Genomic DNA, 26,087 nt, shown 5'->3' with positions numbered 1-26,087 from the left:
TTAAAAGACAATAAACCGTAATAATGTGCATGGAATTATACAACATATCTCTTTTTTTTTATTTTTTTTTATTTACTTATATCTATTAAGTATCTAATATTGATATTTTTTACAAATATTATTGATGTTTGTTTTAGAAAAGATACTTACCACTATTTGCAAGGTTTACTCCAAACAGAACAAAGTATAAAATAAACGCAGGATTAAAATAAGACATTTTTAAGTCTAGTGATCTCTAGCGCTCCAGAACGTATACTTGTTGTCAGGATAATTCTAGGTTTTATTTATATTGAGAGCAACTGGGACAAAAAGGCTAGATCAACTTAAGTTTAACTGTAGTTACTAGAATGTATGCTACAGGATGATCTTGAAACTGTGTTGTCATAGATATTATCTTTGAATCCCGGGAAAGGATATACATTTTTCCTTTTCAGTTACGAATTTGTAATAACTTGTATCTGTTAGATAGTCTACCTATCGATCTGTTTGTAGCCTCTTCAAGCCTTACTTAACTCTTACATAGCTCTGTCTTTCACGCACAACTAAAACAAATCTCTCAAAACACCCCTCAAATCCATCAACGTTTGACCTTCATCAAAGAAACATTTATATACTCGTAAAACATAACCTTTTTTGTTCAGTCGGATGACAAAATAAGAATTTAGTAAACAGTCTGTAGCAGTCCCAACTGACCGAAGCCAGTATTCCTAATTCTATTTTTAACCTACCTCGGCATCTGTTTACCTGAGAGGTTAATAACCAGTACGCTGATGCAAAATCTTAATCGAAATTAATATCTGAGCTAGTCGTGATCAGTCGCTGTATTAAAGAACTGCAAATCTTACTGAAAAATACATTTTTGCCAGAATTATTATGTGATAGACGACTTCACTTGGTCACCAAGTAAAAGGATTTCATTTCGGAATCATCTAGGAAAAAACTTAGACAACTTTAGGATTACTCGGATAAACTGAAAGGGTAATCGGTACATTAATAATTGGTAAGAACTATATAACAACAATAGCTATCAATAACATGTCATCACTGATCTATCTATGGCGTATTTCTAATTTCTGTGCGTATGACTTCGACTCTTAGAAATCACCTACTAGTTACATTGGTATCCTAATATTATACCAAGTTATATTATAAAGGAAATATGAAAACCGCCAAATTTAAAATAGCAATTCACCTCAACATTACAACACTCCTTAAATCTAAAAATGGCAACGATATTAAAATATGTTATTGCTATTTCTATTATGTATGTATTCTAGGGAAAGAAACATCAGTTCTTGTTGCAGGGGAAGGTCCATCGCTGCAAAGTAGGAAAAATTGTTTTACCTAAACTTTTTCATGAATATTCAATACTTAAAGTTATTTTTTAGAATTAAGAAAGCTACATTTTAAATCAGCTTCGTTTCTTGCTCTAAATTCCATTTAGTCAGTTTGTTGTCAAACTACAAAATAGTTTTCTCATAAAATGTCAAGTCCACAGGTCAAGTCTGATTACGTGTTCTGATTGCTCAAAAGTCAAAACTAGGTATAATCTATATATACGTGAGCCAAAAACTTTGTATCCCTTTTGACGAAATATGGTGAAACGTAGGTGAGCACAGTTATAGTTTATATGGTGAAGGAGTGCATCGAGCTAATATTATTTTGAAATTATGCTTTTATCATACATTTTTTAACAAATAAAACATTACACACACTACAAAACACACACTTAGAAAAATGACAGATTTTTGAGTGACAAGCCTATACATACGAATTATACTCTTTTATTTATGGTTGAAGTCTGTTGACAACAAGTGATATTTATTGAATCTTAGATACTATTAGACAATGCTTACACGGCCAGTCTGAGATCAGCTGAGTCCCAGAGACAAGAGTGGAAAAAAATATGATAAAGTCAATATTTTGTTACAAAATATATGTAGTAGTCCTTATGTCGTTAAAACTAAGGTCGAATTTCGACCATTGGGCGATCTTTAGTATTCATGAATTCCAAATTGTCAAATTGAATTCCAAAACTATTAGCACTCCTGGCCTTGCCATCAGTAAAAAGACACGAATAAAAACGAAAACGCCGATAAGTATATTTATTTCACTTCACTCAATCAATGAGCACGTCTTCAACGGGCAGTGTTTTGAGGAACTTGTTGACGTTTTTGAAGATCCTCTCCCAGGCGGGATTCATCACTGGCTCTTGGAGCACATCAGCTAAGTCCTTCCAGTTGTCATGAGCGAAATTGTGTATTGCACTGGCTGGAAAAAAAAATAATCGAAAGTTAGTATTATTGTACTACCAGTGGGGTTTATTCACAGGTACTATCAGAGAAGTTGATTCCTAGGCAGGCTTACCTAACCTTTGAATCGTCAGTGCTTTATATGGAAGCTTCTTTGGGGTATACTAAACATCCCCTATCTTAAGCTTTTTCTTCGTGAATAATGGGGTTAGGCAAACATCGCTTAAAATAAACCTGACGTGTGATAAATGAGTAAGGCTTATAAAAGCAAGGTGACATCTTGACATTTTATTCATAAATTCGTCCTACAAAAATATTCAGGAAGGCCAGAGGTCGGTTGGATTATCTTCGGAATAGTTAAGTGGTGTTGTAATTAATTGTGGTAGGATTCCGTGATTTAATATTGAATTGTTTTAGTTCGCAAAACTATGTGGTAGATCATGGTCATTTTATGCTGCGTTTTGGGTAGGAAAAAAAGATCTTAAAAGCTTAATCTGACACGCTCGAGCTTATCCCGAAATCCCTCTTCCCCTTTATATCTTTAAACGAGCAATTCTTGTATATATTATGTATAATATATAATTGGAATCTTGGAATCGGCTCCAACGATTTTCATGAAATTTAGTATATAGGGGCTTTCGGGGGCGCTAAATCAATCTAGCTAGGAATCATTTTTAGGAAATGTCATTTTATGCGTGTTTTATCGAATACCGAGCAAAAGCTCGGTCAAATAACTAGTTATATAATTATACTTACATGAAAAGATGAGTAGGGACGGAAGAGGCAAGATATGACCAAGTAAATGACATTCCTATAATAAGGATGTTTTTTCGTCTAATCGGAACGAACTCTGCTATCTGCTAAATTTTCACTTCATGGACTCCTCTTAAAACTATTAAAATACAATTTTTGTACATACGTCTAACAATTAATTACGAACAATTGTGTCTTTTTCTTTGATAGCTTTTTCGCATCCACACCCCAGGACAATTTCATCTACGATAATATCTCTAACATTTTTTTCAAGGCTTTATTATATTACTAGCTGTGCCCCGCGGTGTTACCCGCGGTTTAAGTGATATATCATAAAAGACTATGAAAAGTACCAATAATAGAGTCAAAACGGGACGACACATGGTTCTGTAACGGTTTATGGTAGTGATGATGATTAAGATGAAGGTAATTTGCATAGTAGCATAATATGCTTTCCGCTCTTAAAAGAACGTCAAAACTCCCAAACTTGTATCTATAATCAGGAGTTCTCTCAGCACCTTCCGAACCATGGTATACCTTGGTGCAAAATCTTACTTATTGGTAGCATATGCTTAGAATACTGCTCACGAAACCGAAGTCACCACATATTTCTATATAAATTTTGAGGAGTTCCCTCGATAACTTATGGATCTCTTCATCAGGTGATATTTAATATTCAAATACCAAATTGGAATGATAACATATACACCAAAAGAAAAATTATGAAAATCGGTTCCAAACGGCGGAGTAATCGTTGAAGATAAAAAAACGAACATAACACCTCCTCCATTTCGAAAGTCGGTTAAAATTTTAGCCTATGTGTTATTCTGGTGTATAAGCTATATCATTGTATAGTTTCATTAAAATCCGTTCAGGAGTTTTTGCGTGAAAGAGTAACAAACATCCATACATCCATACATCCAAACAAACTTTCGCCTTTATAATATTAGTAGGATTAACAAATTCTTCTATTTGTGTTTTTCGTATGATACTTACACAATTCCTTTTGACCGTTAAATAAGTTTTCGAATTCGAAAATAAGCGGTTCTCGTGGGTCATACTTAATTTTGAAATTCTTGATGGTCAAGTAAGTTTTTCCGTCGCTACCTTTGGTTTTCTTCAAGTCGAGATTGTATTCAAAAAGGTATTTTCCTGAAATGAGAAAAGACATTTTTTTCAATACAATTTATACGTGGGAGAGCCATGCTTCGGCACGAATGTGCTGGCTCGACCGGAGAAATACCACGTTCTCACAGAAAACCAGCGTGAAACAGCGCTTGCGCTGTGTTTCGCCGAGTGAGTGAATTTACCGGAGGCCCAATCCCCTACCCTATTCCCTTCCCTACCCTCCCCTATTCCCTTCCCTTCCCTAAACTCCCCTATTACCCTATTCCCTCTTAAAAGGCCGGCAACGCACTGATGCTGCAAGTGTCCATGGGCGACAGAAGTTGCTTTCTATCAGGTGACCCGTTTGCTCGTTTGCCCCCTTATTTCATAAAAAAAAAATTACTAAATAATATGAAACATAATTTTTGTTGCATGATTCTAGTTTTCCAATAACACACTTCATGAGTTGGATAGAAATTTTGGGTCAATTTTAATCATGTTATTGCAGTTAAAATTCATACTTATTAAAAATTAATATTGTTTATAAACATGGAATAGGCTCTGAAACTATTCTGCCGGTTTTGGTAAATTTTTGCATTATTGAATAGACCACACTGAAAAACAATAGCTTTCTTTTTGAAAGACAACTAGGTAACTGCTTTCACGGGAGGCAGGGAACCAGATTTACACTTGCTCAATATCTTGTCTTCAATTTTTGAAGTGTTTTGCTTAATTGATTTAACGATTTTCAACATCCTCTGATTGGACTTTAATTTATCAATGAGGGTTTTCGATATATCTATCATTGCCACCAGAGGGACGGTAGGGTTTTTCGTGTCAAATGTTGTGTCAGACAGATATATGACAGCTATTTCGTGACATATGACAGCTGTTTGACACGACATTTGACACGATAGATCCTACGGCTATATAGCGCCATTTGTCTCTCATTTATAATTATCAACCATAAAGTATATACCTAGCGGAATAGAGCAACAATCTCGAGCTGTCAAACGAAACAGAAATTGGTTTCATCTGTGTGTAAAGATATGTGTACGTATACACTTACACAAGCATGATTGAACATTAATTCTATGAGATTAAATTGTCAACGTGCGGCGCGTGCCGACTGGACGTCAAAAAAAGAGTGCTGCTGTCATGTATCACACGTCTCTTCTTACCACGCAGTGTTACTATAGTATATAGTGACATCTCTCTTGCTCAGGCCTTTGTTTATCTATTCCGCTAGGTATATTAACTTTATGTTATCAACATACAACTGACTGAATAACTTTTTATTTGTCCGGATTCAAACTGGTTTAGAATGCAAAAGATCGGACTCACGTTGACTAATAGATTCAAACAAATTAAAATAAATTATATTTTTAAGTAATAAAAATGCTTTAAATTTAATTTCTGCTGAATGCCTACACCGAGACTAGTCAGTTAATTGTCACTTTTAAAATACACTTTTGATGCAGCATCTATAAAATAAATGAACTAGATTGTATTCTTTCAAAATGCAAATATCAAAGCGATTTATTTAAATGCAGGTGGTGAATCTACGTACTCGTAATTTATTCGGATCATTTTAGGCCCAGCTGATCACGACTGTCATATTGCCTGCCTGTCTGCATTCGATAAATGAATGTCACTATTATAAAATTTCTGTAGAATTTACCATCCGAGAATTTGATTCTAAGGCATGTGGTACCGTAACCTGACCAAGGCTTTTGGTCAAGTTAATAGTGGTACTATTGGTGATGAAGGGTGCATACCTCCCATCATAGTGAAATCTCCCTTGCCATGCACAGGAATGATGAGAAGTTGACCATCCAGCTCATATTTTCCGCGTTGAACAAGTTTGTTACAATCCAGTTGATATTGTAAATTGCTGAGGTCAGTATTTAGCCTGAAAGAAAAACAGGAATAAATCTTATATAAAATTTCATCTCCACCTATTGTTGTGATTGAAAAATAACCTGGAAACCTACGAATAATAAAAACTAAGGAAGAGTAAGTAAATGTGTCAACAAATTTGCCCACGAGTCTACAAAATGTGACTCGAATACATGCACACTTTATGCATGTATTCGGTACATAATTTTGTGTAAATATAGAAGTGACAATTAATGTCAACGGCTTTAATTTGAGTGTTAGTGTTTCGTTGCTATTGCCGTTGAAGTGTTGGAGTTACGTTCCGTTTTAGGGTACCACAGTCAACCAAGTTTTGTTGAATCTTACAGAAACCTATGACGGAACCCCGAGCAGATTTTTTTTTGTATATTGATAGGTTAATAGTTATATAATTTATGAGTAACATTGTCCTACAAACAGAACAATCCATGGTTTAGGACCATCAAACCGAAGTATGAAATCCTTTCTATCTCTGTTAGCTACCACTTTCAAGATTTTTCGCAAATAAAAATGTTGTTTGTCTTATCAAAATAAAGCTACTCACAAAAAATTTGCTTGATAGTAATCAAAAAAATTTTTGTTCTAGAGCTCCCTGACTATTTTACTTAATGAGCTAAATTAGTTGATTTTTTTATTCTAACCATATTTTATTTAAAGCTATTTTGTAAAAATATATCATGTAGCTTGTCTATCGACATCATCAAAATTGGTTTAGCGGTTTTAGCGTGACGAGGAAGACAGACAGACCAAACACGCTTTTGCGTTTATAATTATTACTTATTAGTTATTATTATTATTATATCTATCTATATATGGACTCTTCCCACCACGTCAGTCTGGCCCCGTGCTAAGTAGATACCTACTTGTGTTACAGGTACCAGACAACGGAAATAATATAATATTATATATAGACTTGTGTTACAGGTACCAGACAACGGAAATAATATAATATTTAATACTTTTATACTCTACATAATATATTAAGATTTTTCTTATATGATACACAATACACATAATATAAAATATACATCCAATACCCACGAAAGTGTGAAACTTTTTGTTCCATGGGCGGGATTCGAAACCGCGACCCCCGGCATGAGCACTGACAACAAGCCCAACCAGTGAGCCACAGTGGTGGTCGAGTATGGATATGAAGTTTCGTGCCTCTATTAGCTGTTTGTTTACTAACTGTACTAAGTAAAAAGGATTTATATTATTATTATTTTTATATTTTTTTAATGAAATAAGGGGGCAAACGAGCAAACGGGTCACTTGATGGAAAGCAACTTCCGTCGCCCATGGACACTCGCAGCATCAGAAGAGCTGCAAGTGCGTTGCCGGCCTTTTAAGAGAGAATAGGGTAATAGGGGAGGGTAGGGAAGGGAAGGGAATAGTTGAGGGTAGGGAAGGGAATAGGGTAGGGGATTGGGCCTCCGGTAAACTCACTCACTCGGCGAAACACAGCGCAAGCGCTGTTTCACGCCGGTTTTCTGTGAGAACGTGGTATTTATCCGGTCGAGCCAGCCCATTCGTGCCGAAGCATGGCTCATTCAATAGTAACTTAAAACGTGCATAGGCAAGTGCAAACGTACGTTCTCTACTTAGTAAGTTTCGTAACCAAGTTCGACGAATACTTGATACTAAGGACGAATATCTAGGGCAGGACACATATATACACCTTAACGTATCTTCGGAAAATTCTGCTTATCACTCTAGATTAGGGTTTCTCAAACTTTCGGCTCCACGAACCCCTGTTAAAATTTCCAGGTGACAGCGAACCCCTTACTAACTAATGAAAGGAAATACTTGAATAAAAGGTAACTTAAAGTGCCAAAAGAAATGTCTTTCTAATATTAATGTGATGGGTGTGCTTGTTTCTTGTCGCAAATGGAATCAATGTTAGGAGTAATTTTAGACAATTTCTGAATCGTATCAAGTCGATTTCTGTGTTTAGTTTTTATCATAACCAGGTGTAAAAACCACGGTGAAAACCCACTCTCACATAAATATGTTGTAGCAAAGGGAAAAAGGAAATTGTTTGAAATACTCTACCTGTCAAGCTGCCCAAAAATCTATCAAAAACTTCCTTTTGAAATGAGCTTGTTTCTACGGACATTTCTAATAGTAATTTGTGTTGCTTGACCCTCAAAGTAGAAATTATGCTTTCGTTCGTGACCGCAAACGGGTTACGAATCCAGCCATCTTTTCCAGCCAGTTATCAAGCCACCATTACGTAAATTTTGTCGCGAACCCCTTGCCGTCGCATGGCGAACCCCTAGGGATTCGCGTACCCCACTTTGAGAAACCCTGCTCTAGATGTTGGCAATTGAATGGTGAATTTTGTTTATTGAGGGGAAGTGGTATTTAACTTATACTTACACTACAATTATCTCCATACAAAATTTTACAAAAATTACATACGTTACAATGTATTAAGCACGAATGTTGAATACTTTCACATTTTTAGGGTTCCGTAGCCAAATGGCAAAAAACGGAACCCTTATAGATTCGTGATGTCTGTCTGTCTATCTGTCTGTCTGTCTGTCCGTCTATATGTCACAGCCACTTTTCTCCGAAACTGTAAGAGCTATAATATTGAAACTTGGTAAGTAGATGTAGTCTGTAAACCGCATTAAGATTTTGATATAAAATTGGAAAAATTATTAACAACTTTAGGACCCCATAGGTACAACTGAAACAAAAAAAATAATCATCTAACCTATGTGTGTGGGGTATATAGATACCATATCCATAGGGATAGGTCTTCAAAAATCATATTAAGGTTTCAGATATCATTTTTTTCAAACCTGAATAGTTTGCGAGAGAGACTCTTCCAAAGTGGTAAAATGTATGTCCCCCCCTCTAACCCTCTAAAGTAGGGGCATAATAAGTCTAAAAAAATATATGATGTACATTACTATAAAACTACCAACGAAAATTGGTTCGAACGAGATCTAGTAAGTAGTTGTTTTATACGTCATAAATGGTGAACCTTAAATTAATTTTCATTAAATCAACTGACATATAAAAATAAATCAAAAACCTTTTAATTTCATAAAAATAAACCTTGTTGCTGCTACGAAACCCTTCATGGGCGAGTCCAACTCGCACTTGGCTGGTTTTTTGTCTTACTAGAATATAGATGTCAAAAGATAATTGGGTCATTTGAATTATCTATGAATTGTCGCATATTTTTGTTTAGTTGAAAATCAAGTGATACAATAATAACTAACACACGGCATAGTGCGAAAATAATTATAATTAAAGTCTTAATAAATAATTGTCGCAAAAACATCATTTTTGGGGTTCCATACCCAAATGGTAAAAACGGAACCCTATTAGCAAGACTTCGTTGTCTGTCCGTCTGTCTGTCCGTCTGTCTGTCGGTCTGTCTGTCGGTCTGTCTCTCGGTCTGTCTCTCCGTCTGTCTCTCCGTCTGTCTATCTGCAGGCTGTATCTCAAGAACCGCTACAGCTAGATATCTGAAATTTTCACAGATTGTGTATATCTATTGCCGCTATAACAACAAATACTGCAAATAAAATAAAATTAATATTTAAGGGGGGCTCCCATACAATAAACGTGATTTTTTCGGCCTTTTTTGCTCTATATCAATAATAGCAAGAGGTAGGCACTTAAATTTTTCACACAATCTTTTGTTATATGTGTACTTTAATATTTAATAATAATAAATAAAATAAAAATTTAAAATCTCATACAAAAAACACAACTTGTAGCCTAGTTTTGCTCTTGTATGGGTACGGAACCCTTCGTGCGCGAGTCGGACTCGCACTTTGCAGATTTTTATTATAATTTCGAAACAATACTTGGTACTACTAATATATATTCTGTGACAATACTTACTTTATTTTCCCTATGTGACAGTTGCTTAATCCACCAATAGTTCTATTTATGAACTTGTAATCGAGACTGGCAACAGTTCCGACTTGCTTCTCTATTATTAGAGGGTCCAGTGGTTCAATTCCTAGCTCAGGGACTCCAGAATTGATATATTTGGCTGCGGCGTTTGCTAGTTCTTCAAGGCATGCTGAGTCTTCTCTCTTGCATTGCTTTGGTACTGAAACATTGAAGAATTGATATCCGGAAGTTATTCTTGATGTCACAAATAAGGCAATCTTTTTAACCGACTTCCAAAAATCGAGGAGGTTATATATTCGGCTGTGGATATTTTTATTTTTTTTTATTTTTAATGTTAATGGTCTAGGTCAGGGATTCCCAATCTTTTTCAGCAGGCTGCGGCGCAGTTACACGTCACAATATTTTGTCACGGCGCACGACTCTACCTAGCTATTACAAAAATATACACCTAAATAATATGTAAGTAAATAATAATAAAAAATGCATACAAATACATAATATCATGCGCCTGCTTATAATTTTATTTAATAATATTTGTGGTTTCGGATAATGATGGAGGATCGACTCACGGCGGCGCCCCTCATGCTTTTCCACGGCGCACCAGGGCGCCGCGGCGCACACTTTGAGAATCCCTGGTCTAGGTTTTATAGGAATGGAAAATTAATAAGTAATTCATTTCTAACTTACTAATTTTTTTATTTCCAATTTGTATGCTTGCCTAATAAAATTCAGTAAGAAAATTAAATAAAAGTTATAATATTATGGTAAATAATAAATATTAAAAAACCAATTCAAAAAAATCCGTACAAACTGAAAATTTTAAACATATTTACTCACTTGAAAACGATAAAATGGGACTCAGGAATCCTAAGCATAGCAGAACACGATACATTGTCACTGAATATTCACAACATTACAGTTAGTCGAGACCCTCACATATACAGCCTATATTTATATACTTCACTGGCTTATCTTAAAGTTTTTTTGGGACGCAAAAACAAATAAACTCAGGGGTTTTTTGCAAACAAAAACAAGTTTTGCGAAACAATTCAAATGAAGTTTTTACGGCTTCTTAGATTTTTTATAAATAAGCTTATAAGTTATACGTCCTTTTAACTTGACGTCTCGAGTTGGTTTACTCTCCATTGGTGTTGGCCCTGTTATATCACATACCTTACTAACCTTAACACTAATTACGAATATTATAACCGTAGGTAAATTTGCCTCGACTTTGCTCGTGTGAAGTAATTTTTTTTGGATAATAAAGATTTTAATTTAGCCCCGTATCCTGGAGTATAACCCGTTGTTTTTTTTTCATTTATTTTTTTAGAATTCCGAAGTCAACAAGTAACCCTTATAGTTTCGGTGTGTCCGTTCGTCTGTCTGTCTGTCCGCGGTTTTGCTCTGAGACTATATTATTATGACCTACAAAGCTGTAATTTGGCATGAATGCACATATAAATAATGCCCACAAAATGGTACATGAAATCTTAAAACAATATAATATATAGTCGCGTCCACCCCATTGTGTGGGGTGTCGTTGGATAGGTTTTTTAAAAATATTATGAGTGTTGATAGATCATTTTCCGATTTAGGGATCCGTTTGTAAAATATTAAGTTAAAGTGGAATAAATCGTTAGAGTCCAGTGTTCCTCTCCTTCTACCAGCTAAACGGTTGCTTCTGGAAATGTGAAAAAATTCACGGGAGTTGGAAACATGCTGAATTTAAAAGGAAAACTATCACGGCTAAGAATACTTCATAAGTTATTGAGTAATAGTCGATCAAGTAAGAAAATGTATTCGGCGAAGTATTTTCGTTCAAATTCCTTTGAAAGTTACTGAGATTATGTTGGTAGTAGTGTAAAACACGTTATAAATGTACATTAATTATCCATATTACAAAAAAAAAACTAGCGGTACTACGGAATCCTATATTGCGCGTGGCCCGACACGCGCTTGGCCGGTTTTTTTAATAACAGTTGTTTAATTTGTTCAATAAATACCTTTATATGATCCAGTACCTTTTAAGCCAAGTCTTGTTCATAATCCCCAGACATATGAAATGCGACATCTAGCAGAAAATCATGGAACTATATCGCCATAGAGCCTTCAAGGCTTCAAGGTAACAATTGCTAAGGTTTTAACTTAAGTCATAATAGTTCACACAGGAAAAATAATATTGTTATTCAGATTACTGTACAGCTTATAGTTAAGTACTTGTCAATATAACAAAGGCGACAAATACATGACACGAAAATGTTATTTATTATCTTTAGTTAGACAGTTTTTGCAAATTGGCGGTTACATCATTCTTTGCCAAATGGTATAATATTTGACTTGCTATTTTGAGCTCAATAGTTTGTTATAAAAGAACGAGTTTTTCATATAATAACTCTAATTGGTGGTTGTCTCATCTTTCGATTGACCTGCACACCAAGAATTACTCAAAAGTCAATATTATTAAAATCTAAGTTTCTTCACTTTACTTTATCTTTTGATCAGTAAACTAGACTACCTAATTGATAACAAGCATAATTGCTATTGTAGCCTAATAAATATCAAACCATGCATCTTTTTTTTTATGAAATAAGGGGACAAACGAGCAGGAGAGGGTAGGGAAGAGAAAAGGGTAGGGGATTGGGCCTCCGGTAAACTCACTCACTCGGCGAAACACAGCGCAAACGCTGTTTCACGCCGGTTTTTTGTGAGCCCGTGGTATTTTTCCGGTCGAGCCGGCCCATTCGTGCCGAAGCATGGCTCCCCCACGTGCATCTTATTTGCATGATGCTTTATTTTTTTGTAATTTTCATTAAACATAACGAACTCGAAAGTTTATGCAATGTTCTACTCTCTCATTTCAGTGATTCAAAAGCACACCATAGATGTCTCTGAGTGTTCGTGGTTTTTCTATGAATTTTAAATGAAGTAAAAACCCATGACTTACTCTATAAAGGACCACCACGGCCATTCTAATCTTTAGCAATATTTATATTGAATTTTAACGATAAATCGCAAAAGCCCATTAAGGAAGACTGTAAAAAATTTGTTGTGAGTCCATGCGTTCTTTGTTTGGTAATCCCTACGGTTGTTGCAGAAAAAATGTGGGAACAGGGCGTAAGTTTTTAGTGGTGTACTCAAAAAGTATCGATATTTCACTGTCGATAGTTATTTTGTACTTATATGGAGGATATAATATCACATGACAAAAAATATTGCGGTTGCCATAAGTATAGCAAAGAGACTGGTAGTTTCATCAATTTTAATATTTTGCGGCCGTTTTAGGGTTCCGTACCCGAAGGGTAAAAACGGGACCCTATTACTGAGACTTCGATGTCTGTCCGTCTGTCTGTCTCCAGGCTGTATCTCAAGAACGGCTATAGCTAGCCTTCTGCAATTTTCACAGATTGTGTATTTCTGTTGCCGCTATAGCAACAAATACTAAAAAAAACTTGAGAGGTGTCAAGGAACACGGACCGAATGGAAACAAGTTATTCATTTATGTTCAAAAAACCTGTATACATATACACTAAAAAAACGCCATCTGACACCCAGGAATATTAAAAACACGTCGCTGTTTATTTAAAAAAAAAACCGCCATCTAGTTGACGCACAGGAATACTATCAACGCCATCTGCCCCTAACATGCAGGTACTAATAAAAAAGTGTCGAAGTCAAATCTAGGTCAAATGTCGTTATGTCTAGCCTTCAGTTTTACGCCGAACGTGGAATAAGGAACTTCGTTCCAACAAAATTAAATTAATTTTGGCCTCTTTTGCTCTTAATCAATAATGGCAACAGGTACGCACTTGAAATTTTCACAATATACCTAATTTTATGTGTAATTTAATGATATGCAATTAATTTGGTATTAAGATATTTATTGAGTTTTGGACATTAAAGCTTAGGCCAAACCTACGCGTCAGTGACGGAGCGTCATGTTGCGTCAAGTTGTCAAATGTGTGTTTTGTATACAAAAACTTCGGACTATTTTTACTCTGCTATAAACTATTTATGAAGCAACAACATTGGACTTATCGATAGAGTAACGTTTACTATCGAATATCGATAGAAAGCAAACAACACTATTATACGCAATAGATTTGACAGAGACGCGCCCACCTCGGTTCGCCATTCAAGCCCACATTGACAAAAGCATGGCAAATAATCGTTATTATTAACGCTAGCAATAATATTATACCAGTATACAGTATTGTTGAGTCTATTATAGCTAAGTAAATTTGGTAAAGGCATTGCTATAGTAAATATTAATCGCAAACTGTACACGCTTAACATAATTCAATCTTAAGGCCCAGTAGTCCCTAAAATTAGAAGATCGATGTCTGTCAGTACGAATATCGACTTAAAGGACATTAAAATAACATTCATATCAGCGCACCTTATACAGTGGCGGTTACGCGCTCGCCGCGTGCCTTGATAATAGGAAATAGGAGTAAAAACCTTTTGTTTTTAGTATTACACAAATCAAATATTATATCAAATCGTTTAGGTTAGGTTACGAGTTACGACACATATTATACTAATTTTTTTTGTTTTTTTCTAGAAAGTGTGTAATTTAGCCATAAAATGATTTAATTATGAAAAACAGCGTTATAACAGTCATCTTTGAGATTTTTTCTATCGAGCAGAATTTTTCAAATTGTGTACTGATATACCTTTGCGTAAGTATAGGAAATTTTCTCAATTTTATAACGGTACTTATTTTATACTTAAAAAATCACATTTCCTTTACTAAAAACATTATTTACAAAACCCATTTTACGTAGTTGCAACAACCACAGCGCCTTAATCAAAATCAATATTTATCGGTACGATAATTATAGTTTTACCTATCGGTAAAAGTACAAAATTATTGTGCTAGACTGCAACTCCGTTGTAAAATTTCTTTATCGTGCGGTAACCGTATATTTTTCGGGATAAAATGTATCCTTTGCCGCGACTCAAAGTATATCACCATACACATATTCAGCAAAATCGGTTGAGAGTCCGGATGCCATCGCAGTTCTCATACAAACGTAATACCAAGATAATTTCCCATACAAGAATATTTACCATATTTGAGTTATTATTTAGCTTAAGATGTAATTACCTTACATTACTTACAATGATTAACTGCAAAATATTTACATACCAAAAATATGAACGATTACAATAATATTTACATACTTACTAAATTGTAATCGTTCATATTTTTTGGTAAGTATGTTAATATTTTGTAGTGAATCTTTGTACCGCAAAGGGTGTTCTATAAAATATTTTATGTAGAGTTTTAGGCGAAAAAAAAAAAGGATCTTTTCCCTGAAAAACTATGCATTGTTGGGTACTTTAATAAATGTTTTTTTAATCTTTGAACCGAGAGCAAAACTGGATTTCCCAGGTACCTACTAAATATTTAAGTATATTGTAAAAAATATGCATATCTGTAAAATATAAATTTTAATGGCAATTCTTATGAGATTTCGTGGCAATTTTTACATTGAGGTTTTTCTTCATATTTAGAGTGATGTATATGTTACTGTAAAAGCTCGAACTTCGGTAAATCTTAAGATATGAGTGTAAATCTTAGGACTTACCGACACGAGTTGGTAAATGTAAGTATTTCTAACAATCACGACGATTTTTTTTTCCTCCCGTCAAGCCGGCTCATTCGTGCCGAAGCATGGCTGTTCCACTGTTAATACCACTTTAATAATTTATAATAATACTAAAATAAAATAAAGATTTATGGGCGCCTTCCATACTAAAAACACAATTTCTGGCCTGTTTTTGCTCTATAACGGTACGGAACCCTTCGTGCGTGAGTCTGACTCTCACTTGGCCGTTTTTTTCAACATAATATACCATGCCTTAAACGTAAATCCTAAGATCTACCAACTATATGGTGGTAAAAGTTCGTATCGCAAACCTGTTCGGAATTGGTAGATCTTAGGTTTTACTAGAAAATCGATTTACTGCAGCTCGAGCTTTTACAGTAACATAATATACTTTATATTCATTAGCTAAGCTGAATGTTATATTTTTTCATATGATTAAGTTATTACAGTTTTATTTTGATACCATCCCAGTGCAAAAACAATTTAACGTTCTTGTATTTGCACTTATTATTATTGTTTTTGCAATATTTTATTTTTATACCACTAATATTCACTTTATCAATTTAACAAACAGAAAATTACTTATTTTTAGCTTATTATAATGCAAGGTCTAATGCACACAATAATAAAAATATAATGTAAGTACTAATTTTATTTTAACTGACAGTAAAGTAAGTATGGATAAAATTAGAACTCAAATATTTTTATGACTATTGTCAGTTTTTGTGGGTATTTTGTTAGATATAAATTTTAAAACCGCAAGATCCTAGACGTAGAACATACATTTTAAGGACGATATAATTTTTATGATCATAATATAAAATTAATTCTATTATACAATTATTACTATATTAAAACGTAATATAGGTGTCATAACCTAAAAGCAATTTTAATTAAAATCTTGACCTCATTATTATGACGGTTTTTTAGGTAAAATGAAAAGAAACCAACAAAATGTTCTGGGGAGACATATTTATTTATTCATTTTATTCTCTTAGGAAAAGTTACATGCTGACAAAGATGCTGTTACATGTCTATAGCAACATCATGAGGACGTTGATGAGAAATAACTATTAATCAAAATGACGCCAACGATGGAGACTTTATTTCAGCCACATGCATGATGGCCGGTTTATATCATTCCAATGCAGTTATCCAATCCAGCGCATATAATAGCATTGCTACTGGAATAATATAAACGGCCACTGGAATGCACTACAATGCAATTGAGTGTTTGTCAGTGCAGCAAGACATTGGATTACTGGATTAAAATTATAAAATAATGTAAACCCGCTATGATTCACTGATTATATTAGCAGAAAGGCGCGGGTGAAACAGCTGTCTTGACATTCTACATTATATTATGTAAGGGCGTTTTTGAGTTTGGCGAAAAAAATCCTTGTTAGTCTGTTAATTAATATTATGAACTGAACTCCAAAATGAATTTTCCTATGCAGATAAAGAGATAAAAATAAACTAGGCCTTTATATCCATTGTGGATGATTTATACAGTATTTTTCAGAGCGAAGTAACCACTCCTCAAATACTGTGGTGCCTGGGACAAGATTTTTAAATGTCCGTATGGTTGGCCAAGCGCATACGGCATTCTCGCATCATAGTCGGCCTAGTCCAGAGGAAAGAACATGGAAAGAACTAGTCAATACGTCTGGGACCAACTATGTGCTGGTTTCCTCACGATGTTTTCCTTCACCGTACGAGCGTCCGTATTATGTAGTTGAGATCAGAAAATGGCTCATACATAGGTACACGCCTCCACCCGGGTTCGAACCTGCACCCTCTAGGAGTGCGAACCAAAGGTCTACCCATTAGGCCACGGACGCTCTTAATAAAGAGATAGCTATAATAATATTATTATACTATTTTTCCTACATTCTCTATGGTATGGTTATTGGTAGCTTGTTTTCAATATTTTACTGCACAATTTAAATTTGGACTTCTATATTTCTTAGTTTACACTTCATTGAAACTTATGGTGGCTGTCCAATGTCCATGAGCCGTAGATATTTTTTATATGTCTTTACGTAGGAGGTTACATGATATAAATGCATTTATTTATAGCAGACACTATTATCTTTATAAGTTCCGCTAATGATCATTTTGATGATGTAGGACCTAGGTAATGATTATTTTAGTAACATCTTACAAAGTAGCAAGTCTGCTAAACGTTGTTAATTGTTATCCTTGTGAGTAGAGACTTGAGGTGTATACGATCGCAATATTTTTGCTGCTGCACATCTTTTTTCTATTTACAACTTTTTTACATATTTAATATTACAGTTTATGAGTACTTTATAAACTTAATTTTTAATTTATCTAAAATCAGTTTTATTCATTCTCATGCAAAGTAATTCTAGGTCTATTGCAATTGTAACTTCGCTAAAAGAAAAATGTCTATCTCAAAATAAATATTCCTCATATTCGCGGTTCAATTTTGTGTGAACACACACCCTCAGAAACTTTTGCATGGTGGGACTATTATAAACTTCACTACCTACTCACACAATAACGTAAGATGTCGCCCGACGTAGATACGATCAAGCAATTATGTAACAGACGATTGAAAGCCACAGGCAAAATATAATCCCTAGTCAAAACACGTGTCGATCTTAGATAAGCGGCGCAAAAAACTTTGTGCTCCGTCTTATCCAAGATCTGTGCACATTTGTAACTTGTGTTAAGAATTTGCTTACTTCTTAGTTAAGGTTTCTAAGCGTGGCTGTTCGATGATAGCTTAAAGTATTGCCATTTGGCTACGGAACCCTAAAAATATTAAAATGAAACCGATAATTTTGACGTTTTCTACTTGGTTTATGGTGGCAATGTTCCTGTTATAAGCTTTATTCTAATGAAATTGGCTACATGATCGTTGTGTAATATTTCTGTATGTCTAGGAATATTTAAATTTTTTATGTATTGTATTTTATTATAATGTGCTATTGGAAAGCTTATTTCCATCTTAGATTATGTTTTATCTTCTATACTACAGCTATTGGGGAGTCAATCTATGAACTCTCATTTGTACTTTGTTTTATCTCCTCAATTGTTTAAGAGATCTTCGTGTGGGGCAAATGCTTCACTGATCTAGTGATAATGACCTAAATCTATGCGTGTGCGCATTATAACATTCCTCGAGTCATGCCTCACGATGACAATAAGTTTATCCTTTTTGAATTCTTCGTATTATGTATAGAACGGACATTTAATCATTGCTCTGTCGTGATGTGGTTTTAAAACTTCAAACTTGTATCAATTAGTTATTCCAAACTTGTTTTGCATGGTGTAGACAAATATTATGCAATAGAATCATTAAAAGTATACCTACTGATTTCTTGAATTCTAACAAGACTTTTTGTTACTAAGCTTTAATATTTCCTTGCGCCATTACACAAACAACATTGAACATTTTTTTTAAATGAAATAAGGGGCAAACGAGTAAACGGGTCACCTGATGGAAAACAACTTCCGTCGCCCATGGACACTCGCAGTATCAGAAGAGCTGCAGGTGCGTTGGTGGTCTTTTAAGAGGGAATAGGGTAATAGGGGAGGGTAGGGATGGGAAGGGAATAGGGGAGGGTAGGGAATGGAATAGGGTAGGGGATTGGGCCTCCGGTAAACTCACTCACTCGGCGAAACACAGCGCCAGCGCTGTGTCACGCCGGTATTCTGTGAGAACGTGGTATTTCTCCGGTCGAGCCGGCCCATTCGTGCCAAAGCATGGCTCTCCCACGTATACATGTCTAGTATACAGAATACAATCAATTTTTGTACTTGTGTTCTAAAATTTTAACTACATTGTAATATTTTCCCGATCTAAATCACATACGGTCTGAATCACAATCCCGTCACAAAAACTGTAATTTTGTTAGCTTTGCCAAATTGTCGGTACATTAGAATAACAACCAAAGTAAATACTGATACGCCTCATTCATGCTATGGTATTGTTACTTCATATCCTGTGGTTGACAGACCCCTGAGCAAACAATCTTCTGTCTATTGTCGCATTAGGACTAATCCCAGAAACAACTTTGCGCATTGTAGCAAATTCTTTGTAAACATTGCGATTGCAATTGTTCGTGTGCAAAGAACTTTGGATTATCTTGGATCGAATTTTGCCGGGACTTCGCAAGGCAAGAGACATTTAGGAAGAAAGCTGAAATAATACTTTTGATGGTAAGACGTCGAATTCTCTGGTGATGTTCATGAGCGAATTCACTTTCCATCAACCTATTTATTTGCTAATTTGCTCCATAGTATAAAAAAGTAACTCACCTGAAAATAAGTGTTTTAACTTCCAGAGAAAAACTAACTAGATACGTATTCCATTGGTCTAAAGTAACTGAAACGTTTTTAACAATTTCACATACTGTCTTAATAAAGATTATGATGAAGAAAAAGTTGTCTAATTTAACGTTTGTTTTTCATATATTTGTTATTGATAATCATTATTTTAATCTAGGCTGGAATAATACAAGTCAAATTTCGAATTAAGGAAATGAATCAAATGAATCCACTAGCTAGGCTATAAAAGAACCTCCTTATTTTGAAAGGTTGCTTATAAAATAATAGCAACTGTTTCGCTTACATATTGCCCAAGCAGTGTTTTATTGGCCGATGTTCGCGGATAGCACAGCATAATTAAAATAGACAAGTTTCCAAGCGGTGCACGTTCTTATATTAATTGGCTGGGTCATTAGACAGCACAATTGCCCTGCCATTCATTAAATTAATTGTGTAAGCATAACCCATTGGGTTATAGATAACATTGTTTGCTATTTTTTTTAGTAAGGAGAAACATTTTAATGCCTGGGAGATAGGGATTAGCAATCATAAATCACACAGATAGTTTTGTCATCAAAAAATACAAAATAATTAATCATTTAGTATCTGCAACCTTAATCCATACTATCCATACTAATATTGTAAATGCGAAAGTGTGTCTGTCTGTCTGTCTGTCTGTCTGTCTGTCTGTCTGTTTGTCTGTCTGTTACCTCTTCACGCCCAAACCGCTGAACCGATTTCGCTGAAATTTGGTATGGAGATACTTTGAGTTCCGAAAAAGGACATAGGATACTTTTCGTCCCGAAAAAATGTACGGTTTCCGCACAGTAAACTTTTATGATTTGCGCGTAAACTATTCGATCGATTTTGATGAAATTTAGTATGGAGATACTTTAAGACATAAGAAAGGACAAGGGATACTTTTGATCCCGCAAAAATTTACGGTTCCCGCACAAAAACTTTTATGATTTGCACGTAAACTATTTAATCGATTTGGATGAAATTTAGTGTGGAAATGTACGGTTTCAGCACAATAAACTTTAATGATTTGCGCGTAAACTATTCAATCGATTTTAATGAAATTTGGTATGGAGATACTTTGAGTACCGAGAAAGGACATAAAATACTTTTCGTCCCAGAAAAATTTACGGTTTCTGAACAATAAACTTTTATGATTTTCTCGTAAGCTATTCAATTGATTTTGATGAAATTTGGTATGGAGATAATTTGAACATAAGAAAGGTCAAGGGATACTTTTTGCCCCGGAAAAATGATACGGTTCCCGCACAATAAACTTTTATGATTAGCGCGTAAACTATAAAATCGATTTTGATGAAATTTGGTATGTAGATACTTTGAGTACTTACCTTAAGACTTATGGTTTGCGCGAAAACTATACAATCGATTGTATTCGATTGCAAACCATAAGTCTTAAGGTACTCAAAGTATCTCCATACCAAATTTCATCTATACGTGATATAATTATGAAAACATACGAAAGTCAATTCTGCACATAGAATATTTAATACGCTACGCCCCCCCAAACCAGGAGGGTTTGGGGGGCGGAGCGTATTAAATACTCTCCTGGGATGTCTGCTGACATCAGAACGGTGTCGCGTCGTTAGTGTTGACTTTTAATTTTCCCTTATAGGAACAAATTATTAATAAAACCAAAACTAAACATACACTTTTCGGCTGTCATTTGAATAATATGCGGGGGACTTTGCCCTCGGCCCGTACTTGGGGGGCTGCGCGCTCCCAAACCCCCCCACAATTTGGGATTGCTGCTGACATCAGAATGGTGTCGCGTCGTTAGTGTTGACTTTTAATTTTCCCTTTTAAGAACAAAGTTATTAATGCAACCAAAATATTATACCTAAGATGCTGTATACTGTACTTAGATAACTTTTATAATTATGTTAATGTCACCAATGCCTTCAAGAGTTGTTTTATTATAAACTTATATACATACTTATTTTTTAAAGTAGCTTTAAATACAATAATATTTTGTTACATTATGATTAGTAAGGATTTTTATAATTTTTATGTTTTTATTTTTAAGTAAAAGTAAGGTGTCCATTGAAAATCAGCGTTGCGGATCCGTTCGCAACATTGCTGAATGGGAACCAATTTGGTATTACATAGGATAGTATTAGTAGTTAAGAATTATTTTTGTAAGATGCTAAATACCAAATAAATTTATTTTTCTTTCTTTCTTTCTTTCAAAACTAAACAAATACTTTTCGGCTGTCGTTTGATTAATATGCGGAGGACTTTTCCGTCGGCAAAAAATTATCCATTTCTGTTATTATACTATGTTTATGCGGACGAAGTCGCGGGCAACAGCTATAATATTATAATAATGTTTTAACGCAAGCGAAGCTGCGGGTAAAAGCTAGTCACTCATGAAGCGTTGAGCAAGAAAAATTACCAGGGCATTTCTGAAGCGTTACCTGCGTTCCCATCGGGATGATCTGTCTCCGCTCATTGTGGCTGGCTTGAAAGGCGCGACCCAAATATTGCCACAATAGATAGAGCCTGCGAGACAAAGAGTATAATTAATGACGACCACGAGACGTCTGACGTCGAATGACGCGGGATAGAAAGGATGTGGAGATGGTACTATGCTTTTTTTAGCTACGGCGTAGCTAAGAGGTCGGGTAATAATTTTGACCCGAAAGTAGTTGTTGAATCGAAAGTGAATAATAATTAATAAGTAAGTATAAGTATTAGATAAGTATAATTTTTAGCTTGCAACTGCAGCCTTAACACTGCAGTACACGCGTGGACTACCATGGTAGACCAGGGTCACTTTTTCAGGGATATTTTTTCAGTAAAGCTCGCTAGAAACTTGCCATTCCAGGTAATCCTCAATTGATAAATTTGACAAAACCTCAATACCTCCTGTAACCTTATAATCAATGGAAATTATAGATATTTTGCATCAAAAACGCTGGACTACCACACGTGTCCGCGCGAGTATTGGTGTACTAAATTCAACCATGTATGTTTTTTTAATTATTGATTTATAGCCTTTTCATTGCTTATGATTGAATATTTTATGCATTTACACTAAATTACATTTATGATAATTTGATTACAAACACTAAAACTTAATTTTTAATAAGATATAGTGACCTGTATAGATTGACGTCTTAACCATATTATGACTAACCAGAAACATAGGAAATCTCACCAAATTGCACAAATATAATCAACAAATTATTAAAAAATTACATATTCAACTAGTGTTAAGTATTTGATTAATTAATAAATAAACTTTTTTGTAGTTTTCACAATGAAAACTTAGCGCCATCAGTGCCGGTTGTCTAATTTCCTCGTCAGGCTTTTGATGGCTTTTGATGAATTTTGAAGTGGAAAATTGTAATCTAAGTTGGCTGCTATAACAAAATAAACGATCAAGAGTAATACAAGTGACAAATATTGACCAGTTTTGTAAACCCCAGTCTAGGAGTCACGATTGTATGAAAATGAGCTAATCCAGTGAGTTCTGAAGATAGTGTCGTTTATTCTTAGAAAAAAATAATCAAATTTAAAAAAAAAATTGAGTTCTTAAACAGAAAAAATAACTTATAAGTATTATATGTAGTAAAGTTCAGGATTTTTTAAGAATCCAACACGATTTAACCCCACTCATATGACGTATGGGGCAATGTCAATGCTGCATATTAGCCCAAATTTGATCGCCAAGAAAGTAGTGATAGATTTGTCATTTCTGGTTTTATTCTGACCTGTAAGTAGGATCGTATCTTGAATAATATAAAACAAACAAAAGTCTAACTTGTTTTAGTTTTACGTAAGGAATACACACATTTGATTTCACAAGTACGATTTTTGTCACATTTTCATAGAAATTCACAAATTTGTTGATTTTTCAGTAATTTAAAAATTAATCAAATAGTATTTGATTATAAAAGTAAGTTTATTAATAATATTTTTGATTTTATTTGTCATTTTAATTTAATAATAATTATTGTGAACACAATTAAGATTTTTAGATGGCCTACCATGGTAGGCCACGCGGGTACTCGTGTAAAAAAAAGGGGCGCGTGTACTGCAGTGTTAACGTACCTTTTTCTACAAAGTTGCTAATAACACAACGAATGGTGTGACACAATGGTGTGAAGCGTCCATACTCCATAGATATTATTATACTAGCTGTTGCCCGCGACTTCGTCCGCGTGGACTTTATTTTATAGTTGTTCGGACCGTACATCGATTGAATCGTTTACGCGCAAATCAGAAAAGTATATTGTGTGGGAACCGCACATTTTTTCGGGACAAAAACATTCCTTGTCCCAGATTCAAATTAGTATCTCCAATCTATATGCCAAATTTCATCAAAATAGATTAAATAGTTTAGGCCAGGGCTTTCCTAACTGTGCGTCGGGACGCCTCGGGGCGTCAACAACCAAATCGAGTAAACGCCTCGCCCATTATGTCTTTCATACATCCCGGGCAGTCCATATCCCCGGTTTCAGAAGCTATGCTCAGAAAAGCAAGCGCATTCTTCACTTTAGCCAGCCTTGCTGGATTTTGCTTGTGTTTTGATTTGATCATTATTTCCTAATAAAAACATAAATGTCCAAATAGTGTTTTATGATAACCTATGTTGGGTAGGCTAGTTCTAGAAGTTATTAGAAAGTATTTTAGGGGGCTGGGTTGAGGGGCGTCGTAAAGAAATGGCAAAGTCCCAAGGACGTCACAGTACCAATAAGTTTGGGAAGCCCTGGCTTAGGCGATAGTCATAAAAGTTTATTGTGCGGGAACCGCACATTTTCCGGGACAAAATTAGTAGTCCTTGTCCTTTCCCGAGACTCAAAGTAAGTATCTCCATACCAAATTTCATCAAAATAGATTGAATAGTTTACGCGCTAATCATAAAAGTATATTGTTCTTCGCTCTTATAAGTATTAGCGTAATAAAATATAGCCTATAGCCTTCCTCAATAAATGGGCTATCTAACACTGAAAGAATTTTTCAAATTGGACCAGTAGTTCCCGAGATTAGCGCGTTCAAATAAGCTCTTTCAAATAATTTCCCCCCGTTTTTTTCACACTTTCCTCTATTTCTTCGCTCCTGTTATTCTTAGCGTGATAAAATATAGCCTATAGCCTTCCTCGATAAATGGGCTATCTAACACTGAAAGAATTTTTCAAATCGGACCAGTAGTTACTGAGATTAGCGCGTTCAAACAAACAAACAAACTAACAAACTTTTCCGCTTTATAATATTAGTATAGATTATTGAAAAATTGACAAATAACTCAGGATAATAATTACTGTTTTAGCTACTATAAACAAATCTGAAATTGAAGCAATTACATCACTTTAAATTATTAAGTATTATAATATATAAATAATAATTTGAACTGGCCATTTAGCCGAAACTTTTTCGTATTCGCTTCGTTATAGAATCGCTGATCAAAATGTATGGAATGGACATAAGACGAGTCGAACGTCAACGTCATATTAACGAACGATTATGTCAATTCCATACATTTTCATCGGCGATTCTATAACGAAGCGAAAACGAAAAGGTTTTGGCTCACCCCCCAGATGTGATTGTTTATAGGTACGTTATTATTTAATTTTGAGCTATGTACTTGATTGATTTTATTCATAATATAATATTTTTTTATTTGTTGTCATCGCGGCTTTCTTCGTTAGCACCATAATCTACCAAATAGTCAAACTTTATCAGCACTTAAAAATATAATAGCAACAACTACTCCACGCATGGCTCTCAAGTTTCGTCACAGCGTCGCTTACATCATTAGATTAAGATAAAACTAAAACAATAATCCTTTTCATTGCGTTCGTGCCTTTATTCAAGAAGGCAGAAAAAGTGTAGGATGCGTTGAGACTGTAGAGTAGTTTAGAGGCTTTATATCTTAACATATCGCTATTAAACCAACTATCAAGATTACTCTCATTAGGTTCCAAGATGTTCAATCGCGGTTTATTGCGGCATTATAAACAAAGGCATATTTACGGTGATTTTATGTAGCCGATTTACATTCTAGATGTATCTACGAGTTCGAGTGAAGTTGTAACGGTGTACTTTATCAAGTTGTTAATTTTACGATCGTAAGGCTTTATTGATGTTGTTAAAATTACGGTTTTTCGTTCCGGCGACAATACTCGACCCAATTAAAAGCGTTTTAAATATCATTGTTTGTATTTATGTAGACAGAATTAAAATTAAATAATAAGATGGTTACTTTTGACTACAAACATTTCTGTTT

The 26,087-nt window shown here is 34.7% G+C and overlaps 1 protein-coding gene across 1 annotated transcript; it reads right to left on the bottom strand.

The window, feature by feature from the left end:
- Nucleotides 1–2,105: 2,105 nt before the first annotated feature.
- LOC121733670 (circadian clock-controlled protein daywake-like) lies at nt 2,106–11,023 on the bottom strand. The gene is made up of 5 exons (XM_042123996.1): nt 10,746–11,023; nt 9,894–10,107; nt 5,891–6,024; nt 4,002–4,157; nt 2,106–2,271 (listed from the first exon to the last, which is right to left on the bottom strand). Exons 1-5 carry the CDS (start codon nt 10,798–10,800, stop codon nt 2,120–2,122), a joined length of 711 nt encoding a protein of 236 aa, XP_041979930.1. The 5' UTR covers nt 10,801–11,023; the 3' UTR covers nt 2,106–2,119.
- Between the last annotated feature and the right edge of the window lie 15,064 nt (nt 11,024–26,087).

This window comes from Aricia agestis, chromosome 14 (genome assembly GCF_905147365.1).
Source record: "Aricia agestis chromosome 14, ilAriAges1.1, whole genome shotgun sequence".
NCBI classification, from domain to species: Eukaryota; Metazoa; Arthropoda; class Insecta; order Lepidoptera; family Lycaenidae; genus Aricia; species Aricia agestis.
The sequence above is the reverse complement of the archived record's forward strand: the minus strand, read 5'-3'. Positions and strand labels throughout refer to the sequence as shown.